This window comes from Triturus cristatus, chromosome 1_2, assembly GCF_964204655.1.
Source record: "Triturus cristatus chromosome 1_2, aTriCri1.1, whole genome shotgun sequence".
Classification (NCBI taxonomy): domain Eukaryota; kingdom Metazoa; phylum Chordata; class Amphibia; order Caudata; family Salamandridae; genus Triturus; species Triturus cristatus.
This window is the reverse complement of record NC_140580.1, coordinates 453,855,917-453,877,563: the sequence shown is the minus strand read 5'-3', so window position 1 is coordinate 453,877,563 and position 21,647 is coordinate 453,855,917. Positions and strand designations below refer to the sequence as shown.

General features: G+C 41.2%; 1 protein-coding gene across 2 annotated transcripts in view; it reads left to right on the top strand.

Annotated features, from left to right (window-relative positions):
* The window catches only part of BLNK (B cell linker), a 684,101-nt gene that overhangs the window by 64,691 nt on the left and 597,763 nt on the right, over positions 1-21,647 (top strand). For both annotated transcript variants that reach the window (XM_085606171.1, XM_085606173.1), the window contains exon 2: positions 997-1,059. In XM_085606171.1, the coding sequence (XP_085462297.1) occupies positions 997-1,059 (63 nt within the window). The remainder of the gene's footprint in view (positions 1-996; positions 1,060-21,647) is intronic.

Sequence of the window (21,647 nt, the reverse complement as noted above, 5' to 3'; positions counted from 1 at the left end):
CATTGGGGAAATAGCAGCCTTTAAAATGTATGACTCTTGAAGGCTGTACATTGCATAGTTTTCATGGAATATGACAGTGGAGTTTTCTGTAAATTGGAAAATCCTAACTCCACAATCATGAGAACTATTACTTATACCAATGTAGATTTAGAGGTTTGTTTATGAGAGCTCTGTGTCACGTAAAGTGTTACATATTTGATGCAGGATTCACATAAGAATTTAAGAAGCCAAGCAAAGCTATCCTGCGTGGCTTTGAGTGACCTCATAAATCATGAGTAAGGCAATGCAGTGCAAATCACTGCGTCATCTTACTCTGCTTCCGGGAGGCGTTTCATGGGCATTGAGGTGGGCTTTCCCACACAACACCCATGGAATTTGACACTGCCCCAGATTTACTGTGTGATGTAAACCTGGGGAAGCATCAAATCCGTACAACTCCTGAGGTGAGGCGTAATGAGGAGAAATATGTTTCTTTCTACTAGTTTTTCCCTCTTTACATGTGCGCTGCATTCTGCAGCACACATGGGAAGAGGAAAATGCCTGGTAGGATTGTTTTTGTGCAGGAAGGTGCTCCTTCCTGCACAAAAGGCATCTGCCTGCAACGGAAGCACTCTTGCACCACGGAGCAAGGGTGCCTACGTTGGCGTTAGGCTGCCAAAACAGCACCAGTGCAGGCAGGAAGGACAGGAATCCACGGTATTGCTTTAATACAGTGAATTCCTGTCCTTACACTTTGGTGTCGGGCAGCGCAGCAACTTGCCTTGCTGTGCCGCCCCATGACAAAATGCCATAAATGAGGCCCTTAGGATTATATGTGTGAATCTGGCACAAATTCAGGTACACAACAGAGTAACTCTACCAAGACTAAGCTGAAGGTCTAGCTGCATTTTATTGTTTGCATTCTATTAAAGCAAAACATAGCTTTGATGTAAACCAAATTTGTTTATCAAACATTTTTTAACTTTTCTTTATTTCATTTATTTTATCCTTGTTTAGTTTGGAATGCACCAGTGTGCTGGCGTTGTCGAGAAATTTGAATTAAATGGAAGTCGATTTCTTGTAAGTATTAAAATCTATTATTATTGAACTAATAAAATGGTCGAATAACTGCTTACAATTTATAAACTGCTCCTGATATGCAGCATGACTACTCATTCAGGCTCAATATTTCATGTCATTTTTACAATATTTCATGGCTCTAGGAACCTAGGGCCTCATTAACAAGGCCCTGCCCCAGAGAAGCATCACGCTTTGCGATGCTTCGGTGGTGCTGGGTCCTGCTCCATATTTACAAGGCAGCACTAAGTCACTTTGGGCCTCATGTAGGTAGCCAAATACCGGTCGGTAACGGCCGATTTTCGGTAATTATACCGTTACCGACCGGTATTTTGGCTATTGGTATGTAGGGGGACGAATTTTGGTTTCGGAATTTACCGAATCGGTAAAATTACCGATTCGGTAATAATACCGAATCGGTAATGTTACCGAATCGGTAACTTTTCCGAATCGGTAATTTTACCGATTCGGTAAATTCCGAAACCAAAATCGAGATGTAGGGGGAGTGTGTGTGTGTGTTTAAGAGTCGGTATTTACCACCAACTTATAGTTGGTGGTAAATAATTAATGTATGTGTTAATGCATTTTTACGCGCGTAGCAGTGTGCAATGTGGCATACATACATGCCCTTAGGGCATGTATGTGTGCCACATGTGCACACATGGCCGAATCAGGGGTGCAACAGGGTGTCAATGTGACACCCTGCCACCCTTGTATGTGTTCCCCCCATTACCGAATCGGTATTTACCGATTCGGTAATGAGGCATACCTTCCCATCAATGGGAAGGTATGCCTCATTACCGAATCGGTAAATACCGATTCGGTAATTACCGAATAGTAACGAATCGGTAAAAAATACCGACTCATTACCTACATACGAGTTACCACTTCTAAAATACCGATTCGGTATCGTTCGGTATTTTAGAAGTGGTAACTGGTATGCTACCTACATGAGGCCCTTTGTGTGGCTGAACGCGGCCTTGTAAATATCTTTCCCTTTGTCGCAGTTTTCTGCATTAAAGGTGCGTGTAATGGGTGTTGCTGTGGGCTCCAGCAACACCCATTGCTTTTTGACACTGCCCTAGATTTAAAAGGAACCGTAAATCTGAGGCAGCACCAAAAACGTACGCCTCCCCAGCAGAGGCATAAGGGTGGTGCAATGAGAAATACTTTTATTTCTCCTCGTTTTCTGCAGCACGCATAAAAGGCGGAAACTACAATTAATTATTGTTTTTGTGCAGGAATGTGTCCCTTCCTGCACAACAACAATCATCCCTGCAGCGCAGGCACCCTTGCATCATGGTGCAAGGGTGTCTGCATTGTATGCTGGTGCAGGGGTGAGTATATAAATGCACCGTATTCTTGAACATACAGTGCAGTCCTGCACTTAGACAATGATACAGCTCAGCGCAGCATAAATTCTTGTGGAACTGCGCTGCGCCATTGTCTTGTAAATAAGCCCCCAAATGTCGCAGGACATTCTTCTGTGAGTCCTTACTTTTTATTTATTTGGGTAACCTATGTCTTCCCTTCAACAAGAGCAAGTGAGGGACCAATGATATCTGGCAAATTATCAGGCAACAGACTAGAAGCGTAAAATTAAAAAGTTGGTGACTGCTTAGAATGATGAGAGGAAAAATGACAAGGTAACCAGGTCACGAAAGAGGTTTTGAGTCATATATATTTATTTATTTATGTCCGAAGCCTAATGCCTTGCCTGATAAAAATGCCATACATTCGCAGCGGCTTCCTTTGCACAGTCTTGACACATGTCTAAAAAAGACCTTTTTACTTTTTTTACTTCTCCTGGTTTTTTTACCGTTTCTGGAGGTATTTTTTGTGCTTCGGTTGCATGTCTCTGTTTCATTATAAATTGCTCTATACACAGTTTTGTTTTTATCAGCGTACATTATTGACAGACCACTTTCACTCTGATCAGTTCGAATATTGAAATCAGAACGGTTGCCCATATTCTGAAAGTACATAAGGACCATAGGAATGGTGGGCATGCACTACACAAATACATATTACATAGCATAACTGATGCTTTTTAGTATCTTGTACTACTGTGGCAGGTGCCTTAAGTGCCTATAAATTCAAGTGTCCCATTCTGGCAACAGAATATTTCCAGGCATAGCATGATAAGGGATCTCCAAAGTATGGTTAAATATTTGATGATGAATGGGGCTACTTTCAAGTATGTCAGTACAATAATAGAACATTTCATTTTACCGACTCTTGAAGCTGGCCTGAACACAGTTTATGGGCCTGTGGTTGTTCTCACCAGCATCGATAATCAGTCTTCAGACAGTTGTCACTCTGTACTCTAAATTAAATACTAATTTACAGCAGTGTCTTGGGATTTCTTACAGCCTGAAGAAAGTCACATTACGCTAGGAAACCTGTGACTGGTGTTTTTTTCCTGGTATATTATTTCACCCGTTTGCAAATGTCAGAAAAGTGCAAAATTACTTTCAGGGGAAAATGTAGAACTTTGGCCCTATTTTACATCTTTTGTACATAAATTGGGCATCTGGTATTTTGACCTTTAGGCAGTTGAGGCCTTCTAAACAGCTTTCAACTTCATGTGCTTTTCCATTTTTGTGTTTGAATTGGCATATTTTATTTTTGGGTGAATAAGCTGGAATGTGCACATAGGCCATAACAATAATTTGTTATCCCACCTCAGTGAATGTTTCAAGCCTTGATATAGAAATGTACAGAAACATGTCTCCTTCAGAACTGTAGATCAAGCTTTGCACCTCGTTATTTTGCTCTCTCTGCTGTAAAATATCAGGAGGTCTAGCCTGTGATAGTACTTACTCTGTTCGTCCTGTAATAAAGTCAGTGCTTAATTTGAGCCAGTGGTTTCCGGTGCTCAGCATCGGCAGTGAATTGTCAACACGGGCACTTATGTCATGACAGTCCACCACATGGTTGTGCTGATTGTCTAATTTTGTGATGAGCACAACAGTTCTTTAATAAATCAAGATACATTAAAAAGGACTAATACCTGCCACGTAAAGCTATAACATTAGGTTGGGTGATAGGTATTAGTCATGTTTAATGTATATTAAAAGTCTGAATTGTCTCACTTGAAGAAGCGTGATGGCTAGTAGTTGTGCTGGTACTGTCTTTGGCAGCACTGGTGGGGAAATGGGTGGTGCAGGCTGCAATGTCCTCCTGAGAAAGGGCCTGGCACTTATGTTGTTTACAATTTAAGCACTGAATAAAGTGTATGCGTGCATACGTTCACACACACTTACCCTTTCCCAATTTCTAAGGGAAAACTTTATATCACTCTTCAATGCACTTGTGGCTCTTGCTGTAGTGGCACTTTGCAATGAGAATCTTGACTTGTGCTTAATTACTTAGCATCATCTCTCACTTTTTCTAACTGCCTTTGGCAAGCCATGCTCCCCTGGATGCTGCTGCAACATCCCAAATGAGTATGTTGGAAAATTCCCCTACAAATGGCCCACTCATTGAATGCTACACTAAACCCATATAGCTCTACTAGGCCTGTGACCCTGTCTTTATCCATTTCTATGCAGTCCCACCCTAAGCCCTTCCTTTAAACTATCCTTTGCCACAGCAGCGTTTCTGCCTTTGTTCAATGAGCCACTTCCTGGATCCAAGTATATTTGTTCCACATGTTGTTAAAAACTAACGGGGAGTTCATTGTATAGGAGGTCTGTGCACAACTCATAATAGAAAGTGATCTTCGATATGTGCATGTATCGGATTTCTTAACAGAGCTGATCAGTCAGTAGTTATTTTGTGATGAGGAAGCTCTGTTTCTAGAATGAAGGTCTACAAGGGCACTGTGGTTCAATGGTTGTTTCATTGTCTTCAGTGGTATGCTGAGCTTTCCATGACTCTCTAGTAGAGCTCTCCCAGTGGTGATCCAAACATCTTAGAAACAGTCCAGATATAATAACTGACATTTCTTTAATGAGTCATAAAGTCTTGGCTGAATTTGATTTAATCCAATCCATGTCTAGTACATTTTGGGAATGTCCTCCACACTAACCTCAATAAACATATGCCTGAATGGCATAACAGATAAACCTCATTGGCAAATCTTGTTCTTTTTTTTTTTTGCTTCCCATGGCTTGCACTACTGAATATTAACACCCACAATAATGGGATATAAGAATATCATGGGACAAAATATTGAAAGGTAAGTGCATATAGGGAAGTATAGATTTACTATTCCTAAATCCACATCTACGTACCTTGAAGATATATGTACCTGGTAGGTACACATAGTTTGACTTACGTATAGAAAATCGAGACCTGCTTACCTGTCAAGATATGTTTTTTATATTTTGTCATCGGTATTCTGTCTCTTTGATGTTGTGGCTTAGATATTTAGGGTGCACCCCATTTCCAATGAATTTATGGGGCATTGACATTAACACATGCTGTCTCTTAGAAAGAAATTATTTGTCCAGTCTAATCCCAGTGTCAAATACAGCACCCACAAGCATGCACATTATATCTCAATGCTCTTATATTGACCAGGGCTAACTAGTCAACATTTGGAGCTGTATTTCAAACTTTTCCAGCTATTTCAGTATTTCCCTTAACTTCAACAAGAGATCCAACAATAAAGGGTAGTGAGGCAGACAAAGTGTCTCTTTGAAGTAGGGCTTTTCCGAGTATTGTCAGGTACTTTTGCTGTGTTCTGCATCTCATTGAATGCCAGTGAACAGTTCAATTTTCAGTACATAAGCATACACTCAAGTTCTCTTCTAGAGGTGAGTGCTCCATCAAGGGTTAATAATTTTGCAGTCATAACAGTAAAACAAATTGGGATTTGCTACATTACCCCCGGATTTGAGTCGAGAAGTAAAGAACAGTGACTTTTAACTTATAGAAATTTGGGTATTTCCAGGGATACAGACTTTATAGTCTAAACATGTCCAGTTCAGTTCAGTTCAAAGAGCTTTATTTCAAGTCAATTGCAATAAAATCACATAGAAAACAATAGAATATAGGTAAAATACAGTGATTAAATGCATTAAAAACTAGTGACTTAAACTCATCGTTTAAAAACAGCCTTTGAACAATAGTCTTGTATACAGCAAAAAAAAACTTTTATAATATGTTTACATTTAGTCAATATACTTAAAAAAAGATAAAAGAGGCTCATCAAATTCTAAGTCATCTGAAAACAAATTAATAATAATTATACAAATTATGCTCATTATAACTCACGTCGGGACAGAAGAGTTGGTTTGGTTCTCAGGAGGGCACACATATTTTCCCTAGCTCTCCACATAGCCATCAGAAATCGAGTGAACACATAAATCAGTGGTGTGCTGATATCTGCTTTTAACATCCTAAATGCAACATTATACACTCTGATACCCAAGTTGCAACATAGCGGAAGTATCCAGCAGTGCCTTCTAATCTTGTAGGCCGGGAAAAAAACCAATACATATTCTCTTTAGGGTCACCACAAGCCGAGATCCACCAATCATCCGCTGTCTGGTTTTTAGCCCACTTTGAAGTAAACAAGTGAAGAGGTAGAGTCTTGCAGTGAAATAGCAAGTATAAGCACCTAGATATAGGGGACTCCATCTCATCCAGAAAACTTTCTCTGATATAGTTTTTTTTTTTTTTAAATATAAGAAAAGCATCAGTCATTGTACCTCGGCTTGCCCGGGTTTGTATTAGAGAAGCTCTATACTGCCGGTAGGCTGATTTAATATTGGATTTGGGTCTCAACCTTGCTTCTCTCTGTGTACTCCACAAAATTGGCAGCCCGATCTCTCCCACGTTGTCTTGATCCAGAGTATGATACAGGAGCCCCCAAGACTATGTATTTCTTGTAGGCCTTCAAGATATGGATGGAGCTCTGGGGTAGCCCAGATCCTCCCCCAAAGAGAATGGTACGTAGATCTGTTTTATCTGATAGGGCTCTCACCCCAAGATCAAATCTAAGGGGGAATCAGAGAGTACTAAAGGGGACACTAATCAATAGATGCATGAATCAATTCTTCGCTGATTCTAAGGTAGAAGCATCTAGATGACCCCACCGCTCTGCTCTATAAGTAGCTGTCCCCGGGGTTTGGTGTTGGATAACTGCAGGGACGGCTGTCCAGGTCGAAGCTGAGAGCTGTGTGTTATCTTGACTATGCCTCCTTCAACATATTCAAGTTTTAACCTGTGTTGCGTAATGTGTGCCTGCCACCCCAGATGTTCGGTTAATGTATTGCTTAGATAGGAAAAAGTATACACTCTCTCAAGGGGAGTCCCTGCTACTGTCGAGTTAACCCTGGTGGAATGCCCTGGATTCCATATCATATACTTGGTCTTACCCACATTACTTTCTAGGCCCTGCTCTATACAGAATTTCTCGAAGCGATCCAGGAGCTTGTGCAGGCCCATGGGAGACTTGAAGAGGAGAAGGTTGCTGTCAGCAAACATGAGGGCTGGGATCCTTATGTTTGCCAACTTTGGAACGTTGTTATCACTCTGTTCAAAGAAATCAATAAGACCATTGATATAAAGTTAGAATAACAAGAGGGCAATTATAAACATGTGGAATTATACTCATTTTCAGCAATTTTCTCACAACAAATGTCTACCAATTCTGTTGGACTTTAAATGAACGTATCAGAAAACACATACAAATTAAAGAAGAATTGCATAGTCATCAAGGTAGAGGGACCTCCATTGTTGCTCGTCTCCGTCAGCCTGCAAGTAAATAGGATTAAATGTGATCCAGTTTTTCATTTGCTAGCAATAGGCCTCACAGCCACCTGTCAACCTGCAAGTGCATAACAAGACAACAATACCTATAATGGGAAGGCACCCTTATTCACAGAGGGATACGCCTTGTGTGCAATACTTGACCTGCCCTTCTTGTGTTGGGTCCTTCCATGCATAATGAAGTGGCAACATGCAGAGGGGCCAATTTTAACTCCTGTCTGTAGCAGCGGCGTGTGTTCTTACACCAACCTGATGGGCCCTGCATCAGCTTTGGTGAGTATTAATTCTAGAGAAGTGTGAAACTACAAATCTTATCTTTTCTACATGTCATAAAGCTGCAAGAAAACATTTCAAACACTTTAATGAAGCTTCCACAGTTTCACCAAAGAAGCAATTGCAGGATATTATTCCATGACTGGGGTTTCTAGTACAGAGGGCCTGATACGATGTCGGGCGGAAAGCCATCGGACAGCTAGTCTATGGTTTCCATCCGACCACCATATTATTATACTTGCAGTCAGAGGGAAACCCACTGCAGGATTCCTCTCTGCTTCCGACGGGCTCATAGAGCCCATCGGGGCGGTGGGTGGAAAGATAATCCCAAAATGACGATGGAGCCAGCATAGGCTCTGCCGTCGGGATTATGATATCGCTTTCAACCTGCCCTTTCATAGCAGTGTGCCCGCCGCACAAGCTGCAATTGTAAAATGGATGTTTCTCACCGCCCATAGTGCGCATCGAAATACAGCAGGTGAAACCCCAGGCCTGTGGTCAGGCGGCTCTATTTCTCTATGATGTCAGTTGGACGCTCGTCCAACCGACATCATAATCAGGCCCAAAGTGTGCAAGAGTTAATGCACATAATAAATGAGAAATATTACAAATATTCTACAATACCCATTTGGCTTTTTTGTTTTCCATAGAGCCATTTCCGGCGATTGTCTTGGGCTGTCTTTAGAAGGTAATGAGAAAAATAAGTGGTTCAGTGGAAGTAACTCTGCAAAAAGCTAGGTATTTTATTTGTCACAAAAGGCGAGGATAATTATTTTTTTTGCCAATATTGCTTTCTATTTTCCTTTCTAAATGGAGAAGTTTTTACTGGCCTGTGCAGAGACAATCGAGATTTTATTAAAAACTAGGACACCGATGTTTGCAGAGAAAAACATCATGAGAAAGTCATCATCATCATATCTTATATTCGGCTCAGAGACATAAAAGCAAAAGCATATAAAATAATAAATAAGAACATATACAAAATCAATACAATAAAATTATACATCCATAAAATTACAACATTACAGAAGTCCCATAACGTTTCCTTATAATAATTGCAGCTTTGATAAAGTTTAAAACAGTGTAACACATATCAGGGGAGATTAGTTTCTGTAAATAAATAAAGCAGTGTGATGTTGTCTAATATTGGCCGCACACAGATGAGATACTAAAAAGCATCAACACAGAAGACTATAAATTATTGTGAATGAAGCACTTCATCTCCCCGAAGCCATCTTTATACAAGACCATCTACATTTGCTTGACTCAGAACTGCGTGAACATATCTAAAACCTAGTGTTGTTAACAGCCTACCAATCCTGAAACAGGTTTGTGGGGTGAAGGCAAATATAGGGGCCTATTAGGATGGCGGGCGGACGAAACCCTAGCGGTGCTGGGACCGGCCGCCAGTGGTGTGGTTGTCCCGCACCGGCAATTAGGATGCTACCGCCACCATGGCGGTGGCATCCTCTATTCCCAGCATTGCGGTGGGCGGTGCTCACAGCACCGCCTGCCACAATGCTGGGATTGCACGTCATGCAGTGGCATGCACAAGGTGACAGGCACCGCACGGTGCCTGCCACTTTGTCCGTGCCAATGCAGGGGCCACCCGATCCCTCAACATCCTGGGGGCCTGCAATGGGCCCACAACTGCGAAATCCGCATGCCTTTCCGTGGCGAAAGGCTGATCCCTGCATGCATAGTAATATGGATGGCAGTGTCTAACAGACACAGCCACCATATTCAAACCTTTTCCACCCTGTCAACTGATCGACCGGGCGGAAAAGCGGCGGACAGTCTTCCCGTCCGCTGCGGTATCCCCGCCAACATAATCAGGCGGGGGGTAAATTGCATGCGGGTGGAGAATAATGGCGGGCGGATCACCACCGCCATACTGGTGGTGGCGATCCCCCCGCCATTATAATAGACCCCATAGTCTTTTGAAGGCAAACTTGTAAATATCCCTAGGCGAGGCTGTTTCCCGAGACCAGGATAAATTGTACATTGAATGGTAAACTGGATAAGAAGTCACCCTGTTTCTTAGGGACACTGTCCATGTGGGTTTTGGGCTGAGTACCTTTCCTTTGGCTGCAAAAATAGCAAGGTGGTCGAACAATTCTCCCACTTTACGTTAAAGTAGTTGTAAGGGGTTGTAATATGAGATGCAATTCCAGTCTAAATTAATCTGCCATCTGCACGCCAGTGAATACAAAATGTGGCTGAGATCCTTTTGTACTGATAAAAGTATAATAGGAAGAGGGAAGGATACATATTCTCTTGCCTGTTATACTCAGCTTAGACTGCATCAATTTATCTTGTACGAAGAATTTGCAATCAGAAAAGGGGCCTATTTTGACTTAATTACCTTTATACATTTTTTTAAATAGTGGGATATTACATAGTTAATCCTGACAAATCCTATTTTTAATCAAAACTGTTGGTCTTATAAATTGTGTTTTGTGTTTATTATCAAATAACCAGATATTGTAGTATTGTGTTTTTAGGTTAAGACATGGTGGCCTGATTGTATTGAACAGAGCATACGTTATCCCTGGGTGGGAGACCACTCCACCCAAGTATAAATGGCCCAGTGTTTCCAGGTTCATTTTCTATGGAAGCGGCATCTCTGGACCCGTATTTACTGGCTGTAAATTCACACCTGTTTAAAACAGCTGGTAAATGCAAACATTAATCCACATGGGATTGGCAATTTTGTGCTACATTTCGACCCAAAAAACATGCTTGTATTGCTATTCTCCAGTCCATGAAGTATTTGCATGTTACTGGCATCAAGTTACGGCACAGTGCCAGTGTTTACAGGTGTGGAGCTACTGCCAGAACCATGCAAGTTTTAATCAGATCTCTACAGCCCTTGCGGTAGAATAACGTCCTACTTGGCCTTATTGATTGTGAAGTCATGAGATTATTTTTGCTTAGATTACTTTATATTCAAGAGTCCTTTATTATAGGCAGAATAAATGGTGCAGTCAAGTATTCTTGGCCACTAAAGGTACAGGACATATTTTCCGCAACATTTATTTCTGATTGTATTTTCTGTCAAAACTATGGTGATCTATTATTGTGCTCCAGTATTCCCCTACAATAATATTTACAAAATGTATTATTTGAAGAAACATTGTTTGAAAAGGTATTTCTTATAAAGGAAATAAGGGTTGTTTTTTGTATTTCCAGTTGAAATATTTTGGCTGAGATAGGGAACAGTCATTGTGGTTTACAATAGAGATAGTATTCTACTTCCTGTTGTGACAGGTCATCTAAGTCTAGGGTGAGACACAGCCACTTACAAGAAATGCTTTGAGCATCAGGTCTGTATTTTCTGATAAAATCCAGATTTAGGACAAGATTAAGATGTAAACTATAATACAACTATATGTTTTTCTCTGTCTATAACTATTTTTTAGTAAATAGCACTAGACTCCTAGTGCCCTTTCTTTTTTTTTTTATGTTGTTACAGTGTACACAGGGGGACTATTCACATACTGCATTTTGTAGAATATTTAATAGTACTACAGTCATACTACTCACGTACGGCAAAATGCTATTCACAAACCTACCTAGCTTTTCTAGGCATAGATCTCACTCGAGTTGCAAAGGTCTCCACACACATACCTATACGTTTTAGTAGTGGGAGGAAGCAGTGGAAGGCATCTCCCTATGGCAATGTATAGGGAAAAGGAACAATGTTATTAATCCTGACAAAATGTATAAAATGAATATTAATGTAAATACATTTTATGTATTTATTTTAAATGTACAGCAAAATAGAAGATGCTACAGCAATAGTAACTTATTTTTTATTTAAACTGCAATCATTTTGAATCCACTAAAATAAAATAAATAATGTCTCTGAAGTTTAAATTAAAAAACTAATCCCTCCTAAGGTAAAAAAGTATTTTTTTATCATGTATTACAAATAATACAAGTGATTAATGGAATTAATTAAACGTACTCTATATTTTAATAAACAAAAACATTACAATAATTTTCAAATTCTAAAAAGATTATGAAAATATTTTAAATAATATTAGTTATATGTTTTATTTTTAGATCATTTTTCAAAATTGAAATAAATGTTTTCATACTTTCAAATAGTTTGAACAATTAAATTGTATTTAACATTTTTTCCTAAGGGGTTTTATTGTAAGTCCCTGTCCCCATTATTTTCTATGAGAGGGTGTTGCAGGACCAGTGATTGGACATGTGTGGTGCTGGGCTTATTCTTTTTCTGAACTGGAATGTATTTATTACTGTTTTGCATCCTTTTTTATTGTAGTAACTTTAGAAGTGCAGTTTGAGAATAGGAACAGGTTTACTCTTTTGAGGCTTGGTTACTGTAACTTCGTAAACCTCTCCTAAGCCCTCCCTAAGGCCCTCATTACTCTTTCATAAAGCCCTCCTACATACCCCTTTTTCCAGTCACTATCTCAGTTGCTCTCACATTTATTACATAGTAGTAAACCTACATGTATAAGAGGTTGAGGTGGAGAGTTACACGTGTAGGTTATGACTTGAATTTTGTAATAATACTATTTTACACACTGCAAAATGGAGCTTTCAACTCCACACAAATATTATATTATAAATTAATGGTATATTTAGTTATGTTTGTATTAAACATTTATTTAAATGAGTTATTGTGCTGTAACATTTTCTTTTTTAGTTCTAGGTTAATAATAATAATTTTAAGTTAATTTACTTTTTATTTTATTTTGCATTAACATATTTTGTTATTTTATGTACTTAGCCATATGGAGCGCTCCACCCCTGTAGCTCCTGTAGCGCAGACTTCCGCTTACATGTGAAAAGTTACTAGTAGTAACTTTACACTTCTAGCAGGCTCCACCTAATGTTAGTAGGAGGTGTAGACATGTAAGTCTGCACCTAATAGTAAATGGTGAATAGCAAAAAAAGTACAATTACTTCTAGGTCCAATTGTAACTATTCACTGAGTAAATCTAAACTTCTAAATTTATATTCGTGATTAGGCAGCCCAGTATTTAGCAATGTATCTTCTGAAGGAGTAGTTCAAAAGTAAGTCCGAAATATAACAATTTTTTGCCAATTATTTTTAACAAAATAGATTTGTTATTTTGATTTTGCTCAATTTTTTGCATCCACTCTAAGATGTTGCAAAATCTCCTAATTGACCATGAGACAGTGGCAATGTATTATGTGGTTACTTCCTTCTCGTTTGCAATAGTGGGGGGGGGGGGGGCTGTAAGAACAGCATTCTAGTTCCTTTTTTGATTCTCGTAAAAGAAGCTGTTTTGCATATTGCTTTTTTCCAGTCTGCATTTTATGCTGAGATGACTATAAGAAAGCTTGGTTTGTGGTATAGATAAGATTGTATGCTTTCATTATGAAGTCAGAATACACATAGAAAATCTATTTAAAAAATCCCACATTCAACGGAGCACCTTCATTGTTCTTTTGGTCAGTTTGAGACCACATGAGGTCTATGGTTCGGTTTGCATAGGTCAAGAGTTATTGCACCACGTTAGGAAATATCTTTATACAACCCCTATTTTAGCAGAGACCGGCATTACAGTGATAACAGCTGCTAAGAGACAAATGCTGACTGTATGTGAACTTTGTGACATCTCCGGAAGGAGTAGCTGTGCGCTATAGAAATATGGGTCATTCATTCATTCATTCATATAGGGCCTTGTTCCAAATCACACATTTGGTTCTAAATGGAGCGTTCCTGCACCTGGTATTGGTTCGGATTGGGTACGGAGGTAACACATTCCTCCCACTTCCCCGGGCAATGAGACCCTAGTCTGACAAGCCCCCTCCTTGAAGAAAGTAAAACCTCACCCAACCACCATGGAAGCAATGTTATGCACAACCAGATTGCTTATGTATGCTTATGTTGCTTTTCCTGAAAGCACTTTTCATTGCTCTATTCAATATTAGAATCTACTTTAGATGAGTGCACTAACCTTTCCGTAGGATTTATTGAGAGCTGAATTACCTTCAGATAAACAATTAATAGAGATCTAATGCAAAAGTCTTTGACCTTGTGGCTTTCATCCCCACGCCATATACTTGTGTAGTAATAATATTTATTTAAATGTTTGGTTGGTTTTTGTCTGCATATTTATTCGTCTGGATATGCTAAGCACAGCTGGGGCTGCCCCTCAGAGCTAGGATGGTACAGAAGTGAAAGGAGTCAATGGGGAAAATCTTGTGATGGGAGTGTAATTCGCAGACACAGGGTGCCCACCATCCAGGGCAATGCCACCACTTTCAGGAACCATTAGTTATGTAATTGAGATAACTTAGATTAGGACCCATCCTTAAGGAGGGCACACCAGCACATTGAACAGAGGAGGTGTGATGTGCTTGAGCAATTGGGGTGATGGTCAGTGTGTACTGAGTGTGTCGTATGGTGTTCGCATTTTCTTAGATGTTTGACCTCCTATTCACAGTTTCCCCTCATTACACCTAGAACTATAAAAAACGAACGTAGAGATTTGAATATCGTAGAAAGCTTGATACACTAGTAACATTTGTCTGGCACCTTTGTTCTATTGACCAGAGACTCTTAAAAAGCCATAGTAACTCAAAACACAAGTGTGTCCGAAGATAGACAAACGTTTGAATCCTTTCAAATTTGGGTGACATTGCCGACACAACCAAATCATCTAACACCTGAAAACCTATGATATGTCACAGTACCAGCAACTGAAGCTGCATGCACAGCAATCACTGACTCCCCTAGGACTCTGAGGAAAGACCTTACACTTACCAACATTGCACCTATATTCAAACTCCACATTATTAATAATGATTAGAATCTAAATCTCTTTTAAAATGAATAAAGAAACTCTATACTAGAAATAGCTGTAACCCTGTAAGACAATTCAGAATGTACATTACATTAACTAATTCTCCTCCCCCAGAGTTCTCCTAAACAACTGAGGGTTTATTTACCAAGCCTAGATCATTTGTCGATTTACAGAAGTGCAGATGACTCTCAATACCTCTAATCCGATTACTACAAAGCACTGGTTTCGGTCAGTAGAACCACTGGACCTCATAAAGGATCCAATAGGAAAATCAGCAATATCTATGAAGGTGATTCAAGCAGGTCAGCTCTATGCTCTAGTTCTTCCTGGTACGCCCAAGTGTGCTTGACTGCTGCAGCATCAAGTATAATGGGGTGACCCAGTGTCCCTCAGAACCTGGGCATCTAGAATATGTGCTACAATTGGTTCTGTTGGGTAAGTAATTGCTTTACAGTTTCATCAATATATGTTCAAAAAGAAAGGGAAACACACCTGGATTGAACCAATCAAAATCAATATTTTGACATCTTATTCCAAGGGTTGACTTGTAAGTGATTAGGTGATCTGGAGGTGACAAGGTGCTATAAGTGAACAAGATATATACAGTGCTGTTCAAGAAGTATCTAAAATGTTAAAATTAATAGACATCCGTCCCTAAACACATGAATCTCCAATACGCCTATTGCAAATTCTGTTTTTTGCGTGAGGTGGAGAGCGTAGGGTATGGATTGTCGGGACACGTCGACGTTTCGACCCAGAAAAAGTGAGTGGTTACGCCGGAGTCACAGCGGGTCTTCTTCAAGACAAGGGGGACAGCCTGTTTGGACAGGTAAATTAAACATGTGTGGGGTGTGTTGCACATACTACACAAAAGGACTGATGGTCCGGTAGACCTACCAGTACAGGTGGTATGGGATACCACTTGACGACTTATTTGTAGAAGCGTAATCCACCAGTTGGTTGGATTCTTAAAAAAGCAAATGAGTAAAAGGGTAAGGGAGCAATTAAGGTGACTCGAAAAATAATATCTCATGGGATCATGTTAGATAGTAAAGGGAAGTTACCTTTAGGGAGGCAGAAATGAATACCATGCCTACATTCGATATACGTTGGCTTGTACCATATCTAATGAAACTTCTATTCCTTGTTTTGATTTTACAGCTAGTGACTAAGTCATTAAACTTCAACCGACTAAAATCTTCCTTAAGTTTGACTTTTTAATTTCTTGGAATCAGAGCTGGGTTCTTCCAGTATGAAGAAAGGAGAATTATGTAAAAATATTTTATTATTGTCAGAGAATAGGAGTTAGTTTGTGGTAGCCAATGTTCCTTCTAGTGTTTCTGATAATTTCGATATAAAGCCCCATCTTGTGGCTATCCAGGTGCTTACTCAAAATGCTTAGAGTTTCAAACAATGGTGCGAGATAAAATCATTTTGATTCAGCTCTTAAAAAAGGGGGATCTGTAGATATTTGTAACATTCTTCCAAAGAAAAGAAGGTGTCAAGGCTCATTAATTTATAATTTCCCATCCATCACCCCCATACAAGGCAGATGAAAGTACCTCTATTCTATAGATCTCAAAAGTACCAACAACATGTCTCACAAATTATTCATGAAAGCTGAGGATTGTTACACATTAGCTTCGCTGTACCATTGTGCACTTGGTGTGTCAGGGAGCAGAGTTAGCCTCATCTGAGAAGCGAATCACAAATCAGTGTTACAAGTGTGCTGTAAGTAGTTTATTTACATGAATTTTAAATGCGTGAAGATTGCTGTGCCTCTGATTTATGACCAGGTTATTAAGCAGATCTCTCCTAGTGCCAAAATCCTCAATTTTCTTCAATGAAACATCGCCCATATGTAGTTCTAGATATGATAGTAGGTACAGCTGAAATCAAGGGGATCTGTACAAACGTCTGTTTTTGGTAGCATCTAATTGGTTAGTGTTTTGTCCAGTCTTTTTTAGGTAAGGTTCCAGCTTTCCAATGTTGTTTTACTCGTTAAGTGTACAGACACATTGTACATTGAGCTGTGATATATAAAAATACATAAATAGATATACAAATACATAAATAAATCTTCCTTAGCAGCCTAGCAGTACCACCATCTACTATACGAAGTCTATCAGTCTCCCCATTGACAAATAAATGAAACATGAGTGAAACTACCATGCATCCGTGGTGTACATCCTTTTCCATGGGGAAATAATTGGTGCGCTGCCCCTGCACATCATTCCTCACACTTGCAAAATTAGGATGTATGATGTTACAACGCATGCTTTTACAACGCATGCCGTTACAACGCATTTTTTACAACGCAAAATCTGTTACAACGCAAGTCTTTACAACGCAAGTCTTTACATCGACTTGCAGTAGATGGCATGCTAACATTAAAAAAGGGTAATTTACTATTCTAACTCCAGTCCACGTTGCAGTAGGGAAGGTGTTTGGATAGTAAACTACACTATTTTTAATGTTAGCACGCCATCTAGTGCAAGTCGATGTAAAGACTTGCGTTGTAATGGCATGCGTTGTAACAGATTTTGCGTTGTAATAGTTTCGTTGTAATGGTAGTGCGTTGTAAAAGTTGCGTTGTAAAGGTTGTTCCCCGCAAAATTATCTTGATGTACTTGAACCATTACAAGGGTTATGATCTACATGTCTATGTACTGTACCTGATTGGCAGAGGTAAAGCCGGTGCAATTGACTCCATGCAATTTCGGATTTTAATGGGTTCTATGTGAAGCCATGTGTATATGTATGCCTCTCTCGCAGAGTTGCTTAAGTGGTGACAGGCAGCAGCAGGCACTGGGCACACGGCGTGGGGAGAACCACGCACCCCGGAACTGAAAAGTAGCAGCAGCATTGGATATACGGTGTGGGGAGAACCACGCTCCCCGGTTATGGAAGCAGTGCAGTGGGGGCACACGGGAGGGGAGAACTACGCTCCCCAGCAGCCACCTGGACCAGAGAAGCCCAGACGCCGCGCCCCAAACACAGTAGCGGTATATAATTGGCCCCTCTGCTCAGTCCCGCGGGAGCGTGCCGGGCCAAGCCCGGGCCAAGGGCGGGCCCGTCCAAGCCCGTCACAGACCGAAGAACACCAGACCGGGCCAACCCCCTGACCTTTAGTGGGAACTGTGAGTACCATCTATAACCTGTCCCTCATTTTTTTTTTTTTTTTTTTAATTTTTGACTAACATGGCAGCCAGAAGGGGTACGAAACCGACATCAATAGGGCATGTAGCTGGGACTCTAGATCAATTTATCTTGAGAGCATCATCGGTATTGGAACGTGAAATTGTAATGACGGAACGCCGTCTGTCCCAGGACCCGGTCTTCCTAAGGAGATCTTCCTTGGGCCCTGTCGCACAGGTATGCTCACCAGGTTCCCCCCAGCAAAATATAGTTATTGAAGGGATTTCTACCAATTTAAACTCCATCGAAAGCAACATATTAGATCTGGCGGATGGGCCAACCCAACTACTATGTGGGCAGACTACAAATACGACACCTGCCCACTCAGAAACGAGTAAAAACCCGCCGGTCATGACAAGATGCAAAGAGGGTGCTATTCCTAAAAGGAAGAGGGCCGGTGACCCACTTCGGGGCAGAAATCCCAAACAGTCCAAACACAACAGCCAATCGGATCCCTCAACTGTAGAACATCTTGGGCATAGTGCTCCTGTGGTTTCCTTAGATAGCCCTGCTAGGGTTGGCACCGATTCTACACCTATAAGTTCCCTTGACTTAGATCTACTGGTAGGAAAACGTATGGCCTTATCTACTGTTATCCAGCCCATGGATAAAGATTGAAATCTATAGAAAAAAGGCTGGGGAAAACGGAGGAACTACTTGTGGAAAATATGGGTCTTACAAAGGATCTATCGATCACCCAAGCTCAAGCTAAAGTCCTGGCCATCACAGCGAATATCCCGCAGACCCAGCACAAGCCAATACCTACTACTCCTAATGGTCGACCCATTGCGACCACTAACCAGGGGTCTAATCCAAGCCCCAGCAAAACTGGCCCAAAAAATGGTCCCACAGTTGTGAAAAAGGCACAGCCCTTGGAACCGGCTAATCCTGTAAAAATTAAAACCTCAGAAAAAGAATCCACAAACCGACCTTGGGGAAATGACTTTACTTCAGATCTACCAAACATCAACTTTCCGCCGGATTGTGCTCCGTACGTGGTCGTCCTTACAGGGGTCCCTAAGTTGACGAACGATAGACATGAATCATACGGGGAACTTAAGAATAAGACGATGCATTGGTTGATTGATTGATTGATTGATTGATTGAACACCCATAGACCCTTGCCTAGTACAATCCAAAGCAAAATTTTGCTGGTCAGAAGGGTGGGGTGGGTGGGTTGGAAACCAAAAAATGTGGACGGGGACTGTGTAATTATTAACTTTGAGGATCATAGGGCAGTTGATCATGTATGTAGTAGGCACCATATAAGCCCTGACACAACTCCCAAAACACAGAGGCTAGGCCACTTTTACCAAATGGCCCATGTACATCGTACCATTAACCATAGGCCTTACGACCTATGGCCTCTGCAAGAGGATTCCTGGCAATATGTAGATAGAAATAGGGGTGGACAGGCTAGGGGTGAAGTGCTGGGCTTTCCAGTAAATAATAGATATAACTTGCTGGATCAAGTGGATTGACTTCATTTGCCTCCCAGTCCCCTAATGGTCCATCAAACGGATGATAATAAAAGGGAGGAGGGTTTGATGATTACCAGGATGGACTCCTTAGGGGTGGCGAACATCGTAAATGATCCTCCACCCTCTACAGAAGGAAGAATGTTCCCTGAGGGAAAACCTCATGCAACCATAGGGGAGCCAGGGGATGGCCTATTTCCTCCTGTGATTGATTACCTTATACCCTTGCCGCAACATCAGATTGCCAGCCCACACTCGGATAAGCATTCAGCCGGTCCTGGAGTGTGTGGTCTTGCCAGGCCTGGTCAAGAGGGAACTTTGGGAAACAGGCAGATATCGACGAAGGGGTCCCTTAAAATTTTATCCTGGAACATAGCGGGTCTCACATCCAACTTAGACATCCCGGATTGGTGCACATTCGTGGATTTACACGGGATCTGCTTATTCCAGGAAACGTGGGCGATAGATCCCACTCATAGAATGGGTTATGTAACCTTTGCGGAACCTGCAGTAAAAGGCCCGAGAGGTAGACCATCAGGAGGGCTGTGCATATGGGTGGGTGTCCATCTTGGATTCACGCTGAAAAGGCTAGAAACAAATAGTCCTGATCTGACGTGTATCCTGATGTCACACAATGAAACACCAAAACTGGCCCTCATTAACATATATTCATGGCCAGTGCGATCGGGGGGAACTTCCAACACCTTAGACAAACTGACCACCCTATTGCATTCGCTTGGGGGTGACGTTGCCTTGTTGATCAGAGGAGACTTCAACTGTCATTTTGAACCATTACAAGGGGTCCCTCCGATCACAACTGAAGAAGACGAAACCTTGTCAGTTCCGCCCCCCTACGCCTACCCTGTGAAAAATTGGACAGCTCTTGCCCTCCAGTTGACCTACCTCACCCACATGTTTTCCATTAGAGCTTGCAATGGCCGACTCCAGAGTGACATTCCAGCTCAGCTAACTTACAGCGGCATGGGGCATGCATCTGTAATAGACTATTTTTTGGCCAGCTTGGTCTTGTGGCCTCAAATTATAGACTTTAGTGTCCCTCCTCGTATTGAAAGTGATCATCATCCCCTGATAATTGAGATGGACTTTCAACTGACCAGTGAGGATAGTGCAATGACGATCACCCCAAGTAGTGACTTGAGAATAGTGCAAGGCGGGAGAAGGATCCGATGGGCAGCTGTGAAATTGTCCATTGAAAATATGGCGAAAATGTATCGAGATGTAATCCCTCTGCTTGAAAGGGTAAACTCCAGCATTATTAATCCCTTGGATGATGACATAGGTGACCTTATAGGTATCCATACGGAAATGATTTCAATATTGAAGGACACCTTTTACAAGACAGGTCCCATCAAGCTTAAACTTCGAGACAATGGGAATCCATGGTTTAACAGGTGTTGTAGGGACGCAAAAGAGGCACTATTGCTGGCCCTAAGGCAAGGTAATAAACTTTGTGTTACAGAAGCCAGGCAGGTATACAAGAAAATGTTAAGTAACGCAAAATCAGAATGGGAAGCAGATCGCTGGTCTGCTATCACCTCCGCACTTGCGGTAAAGGACCTAAGGTCATTTTGGAATCTTGTCCATACTGGAAAACCAAAGGGCAGGACTACAATTGACCCAAATATCTCTGAAGAAGCATGGTCTTCTTATTTTAAAGACCTTTATTCTCTCCCCTCCACATTCATAAGTGAGCCCCCACTGAGCCTATTGGCCCTGAACCCCACGAGGCCAATAAAACCATTCACGTTGGTTGAGGTTCCATCGGCCATTTCAAGTATCCAATCGAATAAAGCACCGGGATTGGATAGGATCCCAGGTGACCTATATAGAGAAGAACCGATAGTTTGGGCCCCATATCTTTTGGTACTATTTAATGCGATATTGCAGGGGTTACCACTTCCAAGCACTTGGTTGGGGGCAGAGATAATTCCCATTTATAAAAAGGGCTCTTCGCTCCAACCCTCCAATTATAGGCCTATTCGCCTCATCGATGTGACCCAAAAAATGTACGCCAGGCTCCTTCTACAACGTCTACAGGCCTGGACTAACGATAATAAAATGTTGACTCCGCTCCAGGCGGGATTTA